The following is a 17,949-nucleotide window of genomic DNA, read 5'->3' as shown; positions in this document are numbered from 1 at the left end:
GCCCCAAATCTGCAGAACATGGTGAGTGTGATATGGTTTGGGCATGCAGAGCTGCCACAGGCACTGGCACTGTTGTCTTCAGACATCATGTAACTTCTTACAGCATCAGCAGAATGACTTCTGAAGTGTACATAAGCATCTCATCTGCTCAAGTTAAAACCCTTTGCATCCAAACTCATTGGAAGGTGCTTCATCCTTCGGCAAGAAAAAGATGCCAAACATCGGCAAGAAAAAGATGCCAAACATGCTGCTAAAGCAACAAAGGAGTTTTACAAAGCCAATAATGGGAAAATTCTTGACTAGCGAAGTCATTCACCAACTGATCTGAAACCAAATGAACATGCATTTCAAATGCTAAAGAGAGAACTTAAGGCAACTAGCCCCTGAGACAAGCAGGAGCTCAAGACGGCTGCAGTAGAGGCCTGGCAGAGCGTCACTAGAGAAGATACTCAGCACCTGGTAATATCTATGGATTCACAGATTTCAAGCAGTTATTCAATGCCAAGGATATGCGACAAAGTAATAAACATGACTACTTTCATTTATGTAACATTAGTATGTCCAAAACATTACGCTGCCCTGAAATGTATAAAAAGCATTGTCATTTCTACATGGTGAAACCAAAGTGCATAAAACATCCCCTTAAATAAAAGCTGAGAATGTTCACTGTAACCACTTGTGAATTGTTTTGAGTACAAAATCAAAAATTGTGGAGTCATGTCTGGTACCAAATTTAAAAGTTTTGAAAGAAATGGATGAGACTTTACCTCTTCAATCTCAGCAAAATGAGAGCTGAGGGGTTGAATGTGAATGGGGCTTTTATACATTTACAGGAGATAAACTGAATTACAGAAAGAACTCTCAGCTGAGTTCAGTTCAAGCTACATTCTGAATTGGTAGTGAAATCTAATTCAGCGTGTAGTGGAAGCAAGAACAACTGAGTGCTCAAAATCAGATTTAATACATGGACCATATAAAAATAAATACTTATATCTCAATAACTGATTCTCACCTTAAACTGACCTAAAGTGATCCTCAAACAGTCTTTTATGAATGGACCTTCAAATGGGTCTGTATATGCAACTGTGTGGGCATGCGTTCATGTTTGTGTACGTGTGTGTATGTGTGTGTGTGTGTGTGTGTTCTTTTGTGTGTGCGTGCGTTTGTGCGTGTGTCTGAGTATGTGTGTTCCAGAGTAAAGCACAACAAATTCTGTATCACTATTGGAGAATCTCCAGCACCGGGATATGTGAGAGAACCTGACTTACATTACAAGTAGACGACTGAAAAACCAGGAGAATCTGGGCAGACACATCACACAACTTTTTGAAATAGAGAATCATATTGTGTCACTACTTCTGTACGGCCCCATAAGGTCATGAATCACTTTTGATTACTCGAGGACACATTGTAACACTTTCTATGTACAGGCCTTCATAGGAACCATGCACAGTGAGCTCCATAGCATTTGAGACAGATTTTTTTTGTTGATTTTGCTCTGTACTCCACTATTTTAGATTTGTATTCAAAAGATTCCCCCCATCCCCACCCCCGATAAGTGATGGCAAGAGCAAAGTGTGGCATCACTGATAGGTGATAAGTGAATCTTGGCCTCATCTATCCTTCATCAAGACATTTTCCAGAAATTTGCATGCTAACCCTTTAATAAAAGCTGAGAATGCACACTTTAATCACATGTGAATAGTTCGATTACAAACCCAAAACCCTGGAATACAGAGCCAAATCAAGAAGAACATGCCTTTGTACCAACTGTAAAGGAACTCATGGTAACTCATTCATAAGTGCCAAATAGCACCTTCCTAGGCACTACAAACACATCCATAAATGCTTCTACTACTACTACTAATAGACATACGGCTGTTTCACTTGGTCTGAAAGGCTTAGGACTATTTGCAGTACATTCCATAAGAATTTATGGAATTTAAGGTTTGTATACCGCTTATAAAGGTACTGTACAATATGTACTGCTGAAGGACCATGCAGGTAAAGTTCTTATGTTTATATCACCCTATGTTACCATCATCATTAGCGTTGAAGGGAAAATATCTGCCATATAATCAATATTCCCAATAATTACATCACTGAGGGTTTGATTTCACTTGGTGAATAATGTATTTGTCAATGATATATTCCATCAAGAAATGAAATAGGTATTGACTAGGTGTATAGGGGGGTTGCCTTTCCGAGAGTCACAACCTTTTTCTTGTCTTCCTTTCCTTGAAATCTTACTGTATTATTAAGCCTTAAGCATTACCATGTTCCACTCTTGCTTCTGCCAACACTATCTCTTCCTTTCTTTAAGCCAGACAGGACAATCACCAAATACCTGTCTCTGTCTCTGTCTCTGATGGTTTAACTGAGGCGGGTCTAATGCTTTTAAATTCTTGTGAACTCTCTCTATTATCACCTTTGTACCTGTGTTCGATTTTTCCTGACTCAGTGCAAGCAAAGATGAATGGACATAAGTGCCTGTGTACTAAAGACACACATACACAGATACACACACACCCCGGCACACACACATATACAGCAGGCACATGTGAGTGTGTGTGTGTGTGTCTGTGTGTTTGCACATTTAGGGATCATAACATTCATACCTGTAATGTGCCAGAGGCAATGGGGCCACTTTGTCCTTCAGAAATGCGTAAATTCAGGACCAAAGGCGAGCACACACACAGTGACAATGCAGCTTCAGGACCACATAGCCTTTCCATGTTAACAAATCGCAGGGCACAAGCGTTTCAAAAATCCTGACACTTGCAATCATTCCTTCCTGTCCCACAATTCCATTCCCCAGATGGGTTTGTACGTTATGTGGACATGCTTGAGGCAATGGCGCCATTTATGACAGCCATCAAACACGGAGTGCAGTTTCAGACCGCTTGATAAAATTAGGCAGACTTAAAAAGCTTTATAAATGTGATTTTTATTCTTTATTTATGCAGTCATCACAGAGCGACTCTGTGTTTGACTGTAATGGCATTCATGAGATTTCCCCACTGCTTCCAACATCTGCATTTTAAATGGGTTCATAACCGGTTTCTCAGTTTATACAGAATCACAAAAGTACAGTGTGTCAGTGCATGAGTGTGAGTATTGTGACTGCTCAGTGTGACAATGCATTAGTGCACTCTAACAGCTCAGTGCATCAGTGTATGCATGTGAGTATTTTAACTGTGTCAGTGCATGAGTGTGAGTATTGTAACAGTGTGTCAGTGCATGAGGGTGAGTATTGTGACTGCTCGGTGTGGCAATGCATTAGTGCACTGTAACAGCTCAGTGCATCAGTGTATGTGTGTGTGAGCATTGTAACAGTGTCAGTGCATGAGTGTGGGTACTTTAGTCTTACAGTTCTGTGAGTATCTGAAGAGAATTTAATATCTCAGGATGTCAGTGTCTCAGTGTATCAGATTCTCGGTGTTTTGCAGAATTTCCGAGTGTCAGTATTGTACAATTTCAGACTGTGGGTGCACTTGATTCAGTGCATCAGTGACTCAGTGTGTCAGTGGCTCAGTGTCACAGCGCATCAGAACCTCGGCGTCAAAGTACATCGGTGACAGCGTTGTGGCTGCTCAGACGCTCAGGATGACAGTACAGAACACTGCATTACATTTAGCACTTCTGTGGACACTGAGTCACTGCACCAGCATCGGCGACTCGACGCTGCAGTGCCTAAATGACTCAGTGCTGCGCCGCGTCATTACCTCATGCCCCTGGTAGATCGGTTCTGGAGGTTCTGCAGCAGCTGCGGCAGACCCAGCATGGCCTCGAACATAACCGCCAGCGAGCCCAGCGCCTCCACGAACAGCTCCGAGTCGAGGAAGAGGAAGGTGACGAAGGCGGACAGCACCGTGAAGGCGAAGCAGAAGATCAGGTAATCCTCGAACCTGCTCCAGCGCCAGAAGTAGCGCACGTCCAAGTCTGCACAGAGAGAAACAGAGGAAGGGACAAAATTACTTACTCTCAGAAACTTCAGAGAATTGCAGAGAACACTTTGCAGTATAACAGAGGCCCTTGAGCTTCCGAGACCAAACTTGACAAAGTACTCAATCAATTCCAGGCTGTGCAAAATTACAAGACTTTGTGGATTGAATAGGTGGAGATACTTGGTACAGTTAGGTGTGAAGTTAAACTAAAAAAGCCTGCACACAAAAACACACCTACAAAAACAGTGTGCTGTGCACTTTAAGTAGCACAAAAATATAGCTCAACAGACAGAGAACACACAGTACCTTCACTTGTCAGTATTGATGTGTATGACATTACCCTTGTGAATACAGGAGCTGTCGCATGTGAGGTTACCCATGTGTGAAGAAGAGGAGTCCCACGGTGTGACGCAAACCATGTGTGTACAGGAGCAGTCAGGCATGAGATTAAGGTATTCATGGGAAGAGACATCTGTCACAGAACCAGGTGTGGCATTAACTAGGTGTGTGCATAGGGGAGAGAGTTGTTGATTTTGGTCCAATGCAAATGATTCCCTTGGTAACACTGTACCTATGTGCAGTCATGCCAGTACAGAATATTTTCAGTCTAGTCTTAACCAGGCCTGTACAGTCAGTATATGCTGCTGACCAAGTCACTATAACCTATAAGTTATAGTGTAACAGGGTCATTTTTGTACAGTATTTAGTCAAAATCAATAGCTGGCTCATTATTGCAGCACTCAGTCAACAATATCACGAGTGTGTGCGTGTGTGTGTGTATGAGAGAGAGTGAGAGAGAGAGATAGAGAGAGGGAACAAGAGAGTACATGATAGCAGGTGAGTGAGATGTAGATGTCAAAGTGTGTGGACATGGCCTGTGGAGTGTGCCCCAGCACCCCACAGCACAGCTCATCACATATGCTGTTACAAAAGCCCCCGGGGTCCCCGCTGACTGGCCTGTCCCAGGACAGACTGAAACATCAAGGCGGAGGCATGATTAATGCATCCCGAATAACAAAAGGGTGCAGAACGGACACAGGGGGGGGGGGGGGGGTTCAGACAGGGCCCTCCCACACTGAGAGAAGGAAGAACCTTACAGCGTAAGCCCCGTCCGGCTCAGAGCAGCAGCCAACGAGCTTCGCCGCCAACCCTCTCCTTTAAAGAACCCTTCCAGGGCTTAATTTCCTACCTGCGAATACAATCAAATTGATTTTCCTCTTTATTATGGTATTCTGGCGGCTACAGCGCCAAGCCAAGCTCTCTGTCAGCGACATGAAAGCTGCTCTCCCCTGTAAATAAAAGAGCAATACTGCTGACAGCAGCACCAGCAGTGTCAGAGGCAGACGGCGCTGGCTTTACAAATTCAGCTCCGTTTCCCATGCCTCTCCTGCTCTTGCTTTTTTTTTTGTCTTCCTTTCTTTTTATCCCACACGCTCTCCCTCCCTTCCCCTCCGTCCATCCCTCTCTCCCTGCCGTGAAGGTGACGCGCGATGAGGTTTTGACCTTGTAGGGGTGTTTCCCTGAGCCATCGACGGCCTCCGCTCAACGGCAGCATTTCTCTGGGTGAGAAACCCCGGTCTGTGAAGGCTCCCGAGGGTAATGAACAGCACGCTGACTCCATCGACGAGCCACTGGCACGACGGCTCTGTTCGCACCGTGCGCGAAACGAATGATTAATGAATCGAATCGTTACCGAGAACATGAAACTAATTTCCAGAATCCGTATTCTCAATTCTGCTCAACCTCTCTACCTCTTTATTTTTTAAAGCATACAGAGAATGATAGATGCCTTTTGATGCACCTTAAATTATTTATTAAAAGGGTGGTATCAAAAAACTCTGTGAAACACCTCTCTCTCTCTCTCTCTCTCTCTCTCGAGCCCTTTCCATTTCTTTCCCTCATGGTGCAATCTCTGCTCCTCCCTCTCCTTTCTTGGCCCCTCTCTCTCCCTCACAGTCCCCTCTCTCCCATTGCTTTGATTCAATTCATTCCAATTCAAATGGAAATTTATTGATAATGAAAATAAACAAACCGTGTTGCCACAGAATGTAGCTCATAAAGTAGACACGAAAACAGCAATACAAAAAACAATGATACACTACATATTGCTGCCAAATAAGGCTTTTTCATCCGCTCCCAAAAAGAATAGAGATTGGAGTTTGGAAAGAGAACATTTTTCATATTTGCTTTCCAACTAAACACATTTTGCATATATGGATCAGAACAACACCGTCTAAGTGACGTTGTCTTGTCTCTTTTATTTTTGTCATATGATATTTTGCAATTTTGATGTTTCCATTTCTGTTTCACAATCTTACAGAAACTTCTAAGTAATATTCATTGTACTTGCTTTTTAAATCAATATCTATCCTGTTTTGTTGCTTTGGGATTTTTGTACCTGTTGTTTGATTGTTTTGAAATAACTGATTGACTATGTCAGTCTGACTCTGGTCAGTGAGCCTCAGAACCATTTTACTTTACTTTATTGTGTGAGTGCTGGTCTGCCAGGTTTAAGTGGCATCATAACTTTTTAACTTGAACAAAGGGAGAAGGGAGGTTTTCTCTCATTTGTAAAAGGGTTAGGCATATTTCATTTGCATATAAAAATTGAGTTGTGACAATCGTAAATTTTCCAAAATTTTGATCTTGTCCAGCTAGATTGCCAGTGGCCATCTGTGACAGTACTGCTCAAAGCTTGACTTGCACTTCAGTAACCCCCTGGCCTGTGAGGATTAGCCTTTTCATGCATGACACATTTATCCAGCATGACATACAGGGCTATCACGGCCTTACACACAGAAATCAAATAACGTCACAAGGGCATGGGTACAGAATAACACCAACAAATCAAATAACTCCACAGACATCTAGCTAAACTACGGCAATAAAACGATTCCACCTTTGTTAAATGTCCCTAAATTTTTATCGCAGTTCAAACTTTTCTTAATTACATAGTACATCAAAATGCCTCGTTAGAACAGTGACAGCAACCATTAAGGGGAACCTCCACAGGAAAATATATAAGAGCTCATTTCAACCCTGAGGGACCAGCAAGGAGAAGAGTCATATGTGTGCACAGGGGTCTCAAGGCCTCAGTGAGCAGGAAGTCCTAGATGAGGGCAGCAGAGTGGGTGGGAGAGGTCTCATTATGAACTACAGGAAGGGAGGAGCTGTTCCTCGCTACACAACCAAAGTCTTGTATAGGGTGTGTGTGGCTATCAGTAGCTAAGGAAGGGAGATGAAGGGCGTACTCATAAATCTAGTTCCAGTATCATGTAAAATGAGGCAGGTGGCTTCAGATTATTCCAGAAGGTCGTTAATTCAATGTTATAAATATTCAGGAGTGCTGGATTCATTTTGCATTTTGTTCTTTATCCAGACCCTTTTTGAAAGAAAGACTTTCTTTTCTTACCTATTTTTATTCCGCACTGCTATATTCGATACTAAAATAATTTTCGTTTTTCAACCATGACTCCAATCTGATGTTTTGCTTTTGCTCTTGTTTCTTTATTTCCTGTCTCTCTTATTTTATTCTCTCAATCTTTCTTCCTTTGATGGCACAATCTCTCCTTCTCACTCTGGCTCTCTCAAATAAAAAATGGCTTTAATAGTATGACAAAAAGATTGAATCGCCAAAGCAAATACAGTATGTAACAAAATTATGAAACATAATAAATAATAAGAGACGCAAGAAAAATTGAATTAAAGAGACAATAATTAAGAATAACGCAAATTTGATTTGTCTCTTTCATTCTCTCACTATCACATCCTCTCCATCTCCCCCTTCCTTTCTCTCTACCCCTCTATCTCTCTGCCTGCCACTCTCTCATCCTTCTCTTTCTCACTGCCCCCATCCCCCCATTGTACTCTCTCTCTATCCCCCCCCCTCTTCTCTGTTGAGAACAAGAGTACTTCAGTTCTTCCCAAATAGCGGCAATTTCCCCATTTGGAGAACTGAGCTGTGGACTGACCTCACTTCAAACACACAGACAAAAGGCAATAAAGTTGAAGGACAAGTGGTTGTTCTTTTCCTCTGAGTTGTCAGCTGTTCTGTTACTGATACCTGCAGGCTAGTATCAAACATGTTCATCCCAAACACAATGCAAACTGAAAAGACGCTAATTGAAATGTTTAATTGTTCTTTTCTTCCCTGTTTCTAAGGTTCAAGGAGACAGGGATTCAATTCTTTCCACGCCTGCAGTCCTCCATAAAGTGCTGCAGTTACACAAATAATACACACACGCACACACATGCACACACACACACACACGGGCGCACAAGCACACACACACACACACATTAAAGGAAAGAAGAATGAAGGTCCACAAGCAAGACAAAAGGAAGACAGAGGACTGATCTTTAAACTGATAATAGCCCTGGATCGAATTTTTATTGCTTTTCATGATTAACAGGCGTGCCAGCTTTACTAAGTACAACCCAGAGCAATTCCTTTTCACATAATTGTGGCCAGCTCTCTCATACACACAACAGTAACAAGATAAAAATTCTCTTGTGGTTTCACCTCTTTAGCATAATTATTTTAGCAAGAATTATTTTTATTCATTTGTTTAGGAAAATAAATGTGCTCAAAGGCAAATGAATTAATAAAACAAGGAGGGAGCACATTCAATACTGCAAGAAATGAGTTCAGTGATTCTTTTGAAAGCGCAGAAGGTAAAGATTGCTTGAAAATGACTGAAAAAGAAAAGTAAACGGAACACTGAATCTGTTTGTGTCTACACTGTGATACATGAAACTAAGTCTGAGAAACAATTAAAATATGTTATTTTCCAATGCACTGATATGCTTCAAAGATGTCAGTTAAACAACAAAGTAAAACATCCTACAACATCGCAACATTATGTCTGTATTCTTCACATGAAATCGTCACATAAGACCAACTGATCGGAAGTCAAAAATCCTTGTTCTAATCAGAATGATTAACTATGACCTGATCTCTGATACAATTAAAGCCATTTAATTAGGCGAGTGTGAAGGCACAGCCATAAGATGAGGCACGATCGAGCGAAGAAAAGAATAAACGAGAGAAAATAGCTGCCGGTGTATGATGCTCACTCGGATGATTAGACTTCCTGCTAATCAAGAAAACCAATCAAAAGGGCACAGATTACGACCACTGGCGGTTTAAAGGAGACCTCTCCTGTTTTACAGGTTATGGGTTACCAACGAGAGCAGGAAGGCATTTCTATCGCCCTACAGAACAGCGTGACCTGCTCGGTCCGTGGGTGCACCGAAGCACCGTTTTTTGGGTATTGAACTGACGCTGCAGGAACAGGGCCTCAGACCCGGGGCCATATTTACTAAGGACTTGGCGGGGCCTTCAGAGACGCTAAAAAAAGCATTTGCCCATATTTACTGAGCCGCCACACCAGAGGTTCGCGCTGGTAAAATGAGAGCGGCATCCATGAAATTTGCGCGATTGGATTAATGCTTATATTTGTATTTTAGTGAGTTCTGATGTTGGACGACAAGAATACGGGATGAGAGAATGGAAATGTATGCCTGCTACAGCTGATTTATCGTGGCTGGCGGCTGTTGCAGCAAAGGTGATTATGTATGTTTTTTAACGTCTGGGAAAAGCAGGTGTTAACTTTTAAGAATGAGGCTCCTGAACCCATGTGCATGGGGGATTGGAGACAGATGCGTGCAGAAGTGATTAAAAAAAAATTCATGAGCATTGTTAAGAGTTTTTCACCGTGCCAAAATAAGTCAAATTTAAATGGATTATTCACCCAAATTGAATAATTCTATAATAATTGTCCGTGGGAAATAGTTTACATAAACTAGCCCTTATGCTGCTATGCTGCAGCTAATAATGGATTTCAGTCGTCCAATTCCACCATTAGCTGAAAAATAGCAGGAGAAGCAGAATGGCCAGCTTGTGAAAGCTACTATCCATAGACAACTAATTACAGAATTATGCTTTTTTGGTGAGCTATCCCTTTAGTTAATGATCAGATTATATGCCACCTTTTCTTTGATTCAATGCCTGATGCCCTGCCAACATGTTTTTTTAAACCAATAGATTATAGATCTTTTCACTTCGCTGACAGTATTATAGGGTAGAGTCGCCATAAATGTAACGCTTGATAAATGAAACATTGTCAACAACGTAATGTAGAATGTGGCTACCGTAGCCATTTCAGGTTTGCCCAGGTGTAATTCAATCCTCTGTCACCTCCCAAAGGAATGAAGCAATGTTAAAACCATGAACTTTTTCCAAAAAAACATTTTTTGAGTCAGCTAAGTAAAAAATGTTTTGTTACAAGGCTTTATTTGTATTTACAATACATCAAATACATCATTCGAGAAAGGTACCTGTCCTTGAAAAGTTAGTATGGTTGTCAGAGTGTACTCTAGTGGGAATTGGATGCTAGGTGACACAAAAATAACAATGTCCCTGTCTGTATAAATGTAACACCTGTTACAGTTATGCTGCCTCTGAGATGCTATAACAAGCAATATGCTTTTTTGCCATTATATATTTACAGAATGCAATCTGAAGAGAAAATGAGTAGGTTGGTTCCCAGGGAGGTCACGGAGAGGGCTTCAGATTTGGAGATTAGGGACACTAGATGGTGTTGAAAACCAACTACAAGTAGTGTTCTTTTTGGGAGACCTAAGGCATTTTAAATATTAATATGTTGATTAATATTTATTAAAGAAATTAATTTTACTCATCAACGTGTTTGAATGTTTAAGTTAGTTTAGCGTTTAATGTTAAATGTGTTCAGCTAATTTGCTTGCTATGCTGACACAGCCTCATCATCCGGATCTCCAAGTGATTAATGGAAAAGAAACAGCCACCTGGTCACAGGCATTTACTGTATAATATGCATACACCAGATTGGCCTGTATGGTAGGCTATTTGCTTTGTAAAAGCTCACCTAGGTGTTAAGAAACAAACAAAAACAGCTTTTCTCATCGATTTATATACAGAACCAGCAACAAAGTAGGGTTCATAATACAGCAATATTAATGAGAAAACAAACTCCTCATTTGCATTTAATTCAATTTAGTCACTTATTATTTTTATTTTATTGCATACCATTAACCAACCTCAATCTTTTCAGTACCAAGCCAGTGCCCACTGCTGTTAAAAGAATTTCAAAATGCATTTTTCTAGCCCTGCAGAAAGTTATTATATTGAGTAATCTCTGGATAACCTAATTATTACATAGAATATTTTAACCTGAATAATGCAAACCACTTAAGTTGGTTTAGTAATGGGAACAATTTCCTTTAGAACATAAAAGAATGAATAATGCCCACTTAATTGTTTAATTAAAAACAAAATCTGGGCTTACAGTGTTTCCATGATTAATACTAGTACCTATGTGCCAAAAAAACTGCACTTACACTCATTTTAATTTACTGTTACAATTATTCCGCACCTCTGTACATTAGTTTTAACTGTATCCGACTCGATTAAGTTATTAATGCAACTGAAATGGCTAATGACTACTGACATTTCGAAGCTGTTTGAAATAAAATTTCATGGTGCTAGCCGAAATATTTTCTGAGTAAATGAGAAGAATCCAGAAACCGTTACAAATGGTGACTCTCCCCTGTTTAGCTGTGATTTCCTCCCATATAGTTTGTCTTTTTGGTGGAACACGTGCTTTAAATACCGGCAGTGCATTTAAATTAACTTGCTGCAGCTGTGGTCATTCACAACCCATCTTAGTAAAGGCCCCAGAAAAATGAAAACATGCGGCATTGCAGAATTTCGCAGCCCTGAAGGCAATACGTGGCGTGCTTAGTGAATATGGCTCTTGGACTTAACTTGGCAAGACTCGAGACGTAGTGCTGGGGAACCCACTCGGGTTGGATATCGTCTCAACAGGAGGAATCTCCTCGTGAACTTACTGTGCGGTTACAAGTCCGATAACAAGGGATAAAGATGTGTGTGTTTGTGTGTGTGTGTGTGTGTGTTTGTGTATGTGTATGCGTGCTTGTGTGTGTGTGTGCGCACATACGTGTGTGTGTGTGTGTGTGTGTGTGTGTGTGGTGTATGCATATCGCTTAGGGAGACTGTATTACAGTATTAAAATACGGAATAAGCAAAGATCCCACAATCAGGGGCAAAGATATGTTTTAATAAATAATGGGCAGGCTGACAATGTATGTTTTTAAAAACTGGGTTCCTGGAGCTGGGAGGCCAATGGGAGGCAGACTGACATCGAGGCCAGCTGAACACGCCAGACCAGATGTCTGATGTACAAAAATTAGTCCATAATGAAGCGCGGATGTTGCAAAGGCATCAACAATCAATTTCATGAACAGCAGCAGGTTTCTGGATTTGCGCTCAACATTTGGTCCAAGGCTCATTTGTCCAGCAGACTCATGTCCCTGTTCTGGGCCCAGATGCTGAATAATGCAAGAGGTCCAGAAATAGAGACTGTACTGTAGAGAACAAGTCAGGGAGGTTCTGTGCTCTACCCGCACAAGGGCACTGCTTAAAAATGATAATCACTGCAGTACATTACTCTACACAGCACACTGTACCACACTTAGCACACTATATCATAATGTACAACACTGTAGCACACACTGCTCAATGTACCACTGTACTGAACTTAGCTCACTATACCATAATGTACAACACTGTACAATACACAACACTCTTCAACACAGTATTACATTTCACACACCGCACAAGACTATACCACACTTGGCACCACATACAGTACAGACACTGACACATTCATTTAAAATCCTTATGGTTGATTTACTATTACTACCCTGACATGTAAACTATTCATTTTTGGAAAATGATGATAAACAGACAGGTCCACATGCCTGGTCCTGCCATTTGCCAGAAAAGGTTTCCCACTTTAAACACCAAACATGACCCTCAGAAAACTTCTCACTGTTAAATGCTTAACATGAGCAAAAATAGTTCCTTTTAAAGAACAGCTCCCTCTGTGCCCTTATGACAGGGAGTATAAAGTCTTTCTGGACAGAAATCCATTAACAAATAAAAGTATTCAAAAAATCGACAAAATCCTTTGAGTAATTACTTTTTTTCCCCTCTAAAACAGCACAGCTGATCCTTGGTGCTCTCACAAGAATCGTTTGACATTCTGGCAACACCACAGTCTTGTTGCGACCATCCTAGGAACATTTCTGAGAGAGTTAGAATATGTTACCAGTTCCAAAAAAAAACCAGTTTCCATCCTGGGTGTGCAGGTAGGCTCAGCTCACAGGGAAGATCATGTCATTGGACATCTAATCCAGATGACGGCTTTAATTAAGCCTGCACAGGTAATTAAGCCCAGCTCAGCGTGGGTAATGAAGTCATTAAACCCTCGAGAGAAACTGAGCCTGCAATTCCACCCTGCAGTCATCGAGTCAAAGTTGGCTCTCTGTACTTTAAATCCAGGCTTATTTTACCCACAGCCCTGACTCCAAACCTTATCTTAAACTGATCCTCAAACAAAATACATTCTCTAAAGTGAACCAAATGAAAATCAATATAGGTACTTCTGTCTAGTCTGTCTAACAGTACACCTTTGTGTGGGTTAATCTCTGTGTGAAAAAGAAAGTTTGAGAATTGAAGAAGGGGAGACAGATGGATAGATATGTGTACAGAGAGAGAAAGAGAGAGAGAGAGAGAGGAGCTGAAAGCAGGTGAATATAAGGTTAAAACTGTGTTAAAGATTTGTGAGATGACTGGAATATGACACAATACCCAGATCCAATGCTTCATTTAAAATATTCTTTATACCTCAGTGCACTTCCTTCAAAATTCTTCCTTTGTATGTACGTTTTTGGCTAATATAACATGTTTCACTGAAAGAATTCTCGTAACATATGCATCTGACCTAGGTCTGATGATCAATATTATCATAGTTGATAACAGATGAGAAACAGATGGTGCTAAGAGGGGGAGTGAAATGAACAGAGTAAGATGGATAGATCAGAATGAAAGAGAGACAGGGAGCAATGAGATGGCACAAAAATGAGGAAATTGCAACAGTAGAATTAGCAGTTTGTGATTTCAGCTACCATTTAAAAAAAATAATTTAAATATATACTACTATTGCTATTACTACTCATAATAATAATAATTATTATTATTCTTATTATCATTATTTATACATTTTTATGTACTCTGCTGATAATAATAATAATCATCATCACCATCATCATGTTCATAATGATTATTTATTAATTTCTATGTACTCCTGATTTTTGGTATGATTCACACATTTATTTATCTATTTATTCATTTATTTATTAATAGAGGCAATGAGAGATGTAATTCGAGGGAGGTCTGAGTACTGAGCACTCACCATGGTCCATACTGTGCAAAGAAAAGCGGACATGGGGCATGTGAGCACCTGACTAAGCGAGTAGCAGGTATCATTTCAGGAGAAAACAAACTTATTTAAATGGGCCCGCATTCATGTCTGTCCACACTAGCACTTCTCTCCACTGCCCTTTCCACTTACAGCGTGCACTGTGTGTAGCTGAAGATACAGATATAATACTGACAGATTATGCCTGTTATGTGTGCAAGGACTGATCTTTTTCACTGGCTGCAGTCACATTTGCACACCAAGTGTGAGTGTGTGTGTGTGTGTGTGTGTGGGTTTGTGTCTTCACACCTGTGTTTGTGTTCATGAATAATGTGTTGATATGATATGTGTGCTCATACCTGCGTGCGCGCGAGTGTGTGTATATGAACATGTATTGTATGTATGTTACCCACTGCACATCCTTCTTCCCTGAAAATGAGTGATGATGAGTCATCGCTCAGAGCTACATGGTCTTATTTGGGATTACTTGCTGTTCAGAGCCCTTATCTATGAAGCGGCTCAAAGTAGGAGTCGTGATCTATGATCAGTTTGCCTTTTTTTTGCTCATAATGGACATTAAGATCTGAGCGAGGGAAACCTAATCCTGGATCAGCACACCTGATCTGAGACACTTTATGAATACGATCCCTGATCTCAGATTAGTTTTGCCTTTTAGCCGCTAATGGGTATGGTTAGGATATTGACATGGGAAACCTGATCCTGAATCAGCACTCTGATACGCACGACTTTGATATGCTTTATGAATCAAGGCCCAGGTCTGCATAAAGCCGTACTCTAGAACCTTCCAAACAACCCGGGACCGGCTTTAAGAAAAATCGCCGGCAAGCCATCCGGAGAGGCGAGATCCCTGCACACCCTGTAATTAAAGAAGAAGAAGATGAAAGCCTGATGGATTTCTCCCCGATATCCCTGCCACCCTCGACTGCGGTCTTAATTGGTCCGCTCACACAGCGAGCGGCGTGAGCCAGCTCTGGCTCTCACGGTACCAGCCCGTCCGCGCGGAGGCCTGTCTAAATCACCCGTCCTGGGAATACAGCCTGCCGGTAATCTCGCGGAACGAGCCGGAATCTAGGATTCCTGCCCCACCGCCGGCAAGATCACAGAGCTGGTCTGTGGACCGTTATCACCTACGAGGTTGAAATAACACCATTGCTTCAAAAAGGCAGAAGTGTTTGATCTGCCTTGGTCTTTGGCTTAGGCTGAGGGGATGGGTCTACAAAGCACAGGGGTGGGAGGTATTTGAAATATGTGTATTACTATTGGTCGTCCACTCGTTATTATTATATGATTGATACCTGTGTGCCACCTACAATGCAACCACGTATTTGAATATTATTTCCCAATAAATTAAATTACTTTGCAAAAGCACACAAACTATAAACAATGCAGAGGTTAAAGTTAGGATATATCCCATCCTCCAGAGTGCTAGGCTGGAAATGCAAAAAAAGACCTGTATTATACATGCAATTTGAAATATGTATTTGTATGTATGCATAGTACATATGGTCCTGTAATTCCAGTAGTATGTCTCTTCCCTCTCTTTTGCATGGTGTGTACAGTGAGCTCCATACTTGGGACAAAGAAATATTTTTATTTGATTTGGTGCTCTGTACTTCACAATTTTAGAATGTTATGTAAAGTAGTCATGAAAGTAGTCGTGTTTAGTACTTTATAACCTTTGGTCACAAACAGCTTGAAGTCTGGGACCCATAGACATCACCAGGTGGCGAGTATCTTTACTGGCGATGCTCTGTCAGGCTTGTCCTGCAGTGTTTCTGATCTGTCTGACAGGAGTTTGGGGCTTTTTCTTCATTATGGTCAGAATTCTTTGGTAATTGTAGAGGTCTTGGCCAACCAGTCCCTTTGTGATTACTGAGCTCACCAGTGCTCTCTTTCTTTTTAATGGTGTTCCAAACTGTTGTTTTTGGTAAGCCTAAGGTTTGGCCTCTGTGTCTGTTTTTTTATCAGCCTCATAATAACTTCCTTGACTTTCACTGGCACAACTCCGGCACTGAAAACTTGCTTACACCTGCACTAAGGAAGCAACTGAACACACCTGACTAATCAGAAAAACTTTTCAAGCCATTTGTCTTCACAATTGTTTCTTGGGGGCTATGTACAAAAAAGTTCTACAAGTTCTACAAGGTGAAACCAAAATGTATAAAAAATACCCTTTAATGAATCTGCATTTAACCACATATGAACTATTTGAAAACAAATTTAAAAGTGTGGAGTACAGAGCCAAATAAAGAAAACAATATGTAATAGGTAACTGAAGCGACAATGGAGTCGGGGTGGAGTGGGGGGTGGGGGGAATGCCCCAGCGTGACAGCCACGACAAAGCCGCAGGAGAACCCAAACCCGCCAGGCTTACATAAGTGTCACTGATCCCACACAGCTTCCTGAAGGACTTCTGCAGCACGACTCTGAATCTAAGCCTCAGTTTCTTTTCACTGTCTTAGTTCTACTTCTGAAAAGCGATTGTGTTTAAAATTTTATGACACATGCTTCAGGAAAGCAAAATGTACTGCTAAAGTAACTCAGGGCGAGACGAAGATCAAGAAAATGAAAGAGGGGAAATATGAAAGAGAGAGAGAGAGGGAGAGGGAGAGGGAGAGGGAGAGAAAGCGGAACTAACTGAAAATGAGAGCAAAAAAAAGAAATAGGATGTCACTGTTTTGAAACTGTATTGCTTCATACTGTGTTTGGAGTTGCAATGTGAGTGAAAAACCAAGTGGATGAACCAAAGCATGAGAAGAAGAGATTTAGAGAGAAAGAACGAGAGGGAAAAAGAGAGAGGGGGAGGGTGAGAGAGAGAGAGAGAGCAAAACATATGTCACATTTGATCCCTCAAGCTAAGGTGAGGGTAAAATGAGAAAAAAGAGGAAATAAGCAAGGATCAGGTGAATCCATCTTTCTGTCAGCGACCACAGCACGGGAGGGGGTTACACTCTATTGCTATCTCTGGGGGGTCCACTGAAGGTAGCCCAGTGGAACAGGACAGACAAGGGCAGCCAGAAATGGGGCTCAGGGCCTTCTGCAGGTTTGGGGGGAAGTGATGCATACTCCACCATGTTCCCCCTCCCTTTCCCAAAAGAATTAAATTGCCCCAGAAAGAGTAGAACTACTCCAGCCAAAGGGAAACAGATGCTCCACCACATCAGAAAACTCAATCAAAGAGATCAGAAATGCCCCAACCAGGAAGAGTTGGCCTCCAAAATGAAACCAAACCGAAAGAGTGTGGATCTGTTCTGGCTGGAAAGACATTAACCACAACCCCATAAATTCCCAGAGTGTAGACTGTCCAAGCATAAAAGAGATATTCAACAACAAAAACTACTAAAAAACCATCCTCCCCGATCAGGTTGGAGTTCCCCTCTATACCTGAGACCTCTGATCAACCTTTCATTGCTGAGTCACCACAGGACCCTGAAGCAAGGACAATCCCTCCCCCCGCCCCACTGTCGGAACACTGCTCTCTCCCTTTCCCATTGGGGCGCCCCCTAAGGGCGGCAGTGAACTTATGCCAATTCTCATATTGCCATTTTTACAGCTTTCCTCAGCCTCTCCTCTCTCTCCACCTCCCTTTCACGGCCGCTCAGAGGTGCCAGAAAGTCCTGTGTTTCTCCTCGACTTCCTTTTCTTTAATATTCTGT

The 17,949-nt window shown here is 41.5% G+C and overlaps 1 protein-coding gene across 2 annotated transcripts in view; it reads right to left on the bottom strand.

The window, feature by feature from the left end:
• si:dkey-246g23.2 (solute carrier family 66 member 2) overlaps positions 1-17,949 on the bottom strand; it is a 56,689-nt gene that overhangs the window by 19,525 nt on the left and 19,215 nt on the right. For both annotated transcript variants that reach the window (XM_035418762.1, XM_035418763.1), the window contains exon 4: positions 3,726-3,942. In XM_035418762.1, the coding sequence (XP_035274653.1) occupies positions 3,726-3,942 (217 nt within the window). The remainder of the gene's footprint in view (positions 1-3,725; positions 3,943-17,949) is intronic.

The sequence above is a fragment of the Anguilla anguilla genome, chromosome 5 (genome assembly GCF_013347855.1).
Source record: "Anguilla anguilla isolate fAngAng1 chromosome 5, fAngAng1.pri, whole genome shotgun sequence".
NCBI lineage: Eukaryota > Metazoa > Chordata > Actinopteri > Anguilliformes > Anguillidae > Anguilla > Anguilla anguilla.
Note: the sequence above shows the minus strand (reverse complement) of the source record. Positions and strands in the feature narration are given on the sequence as shown.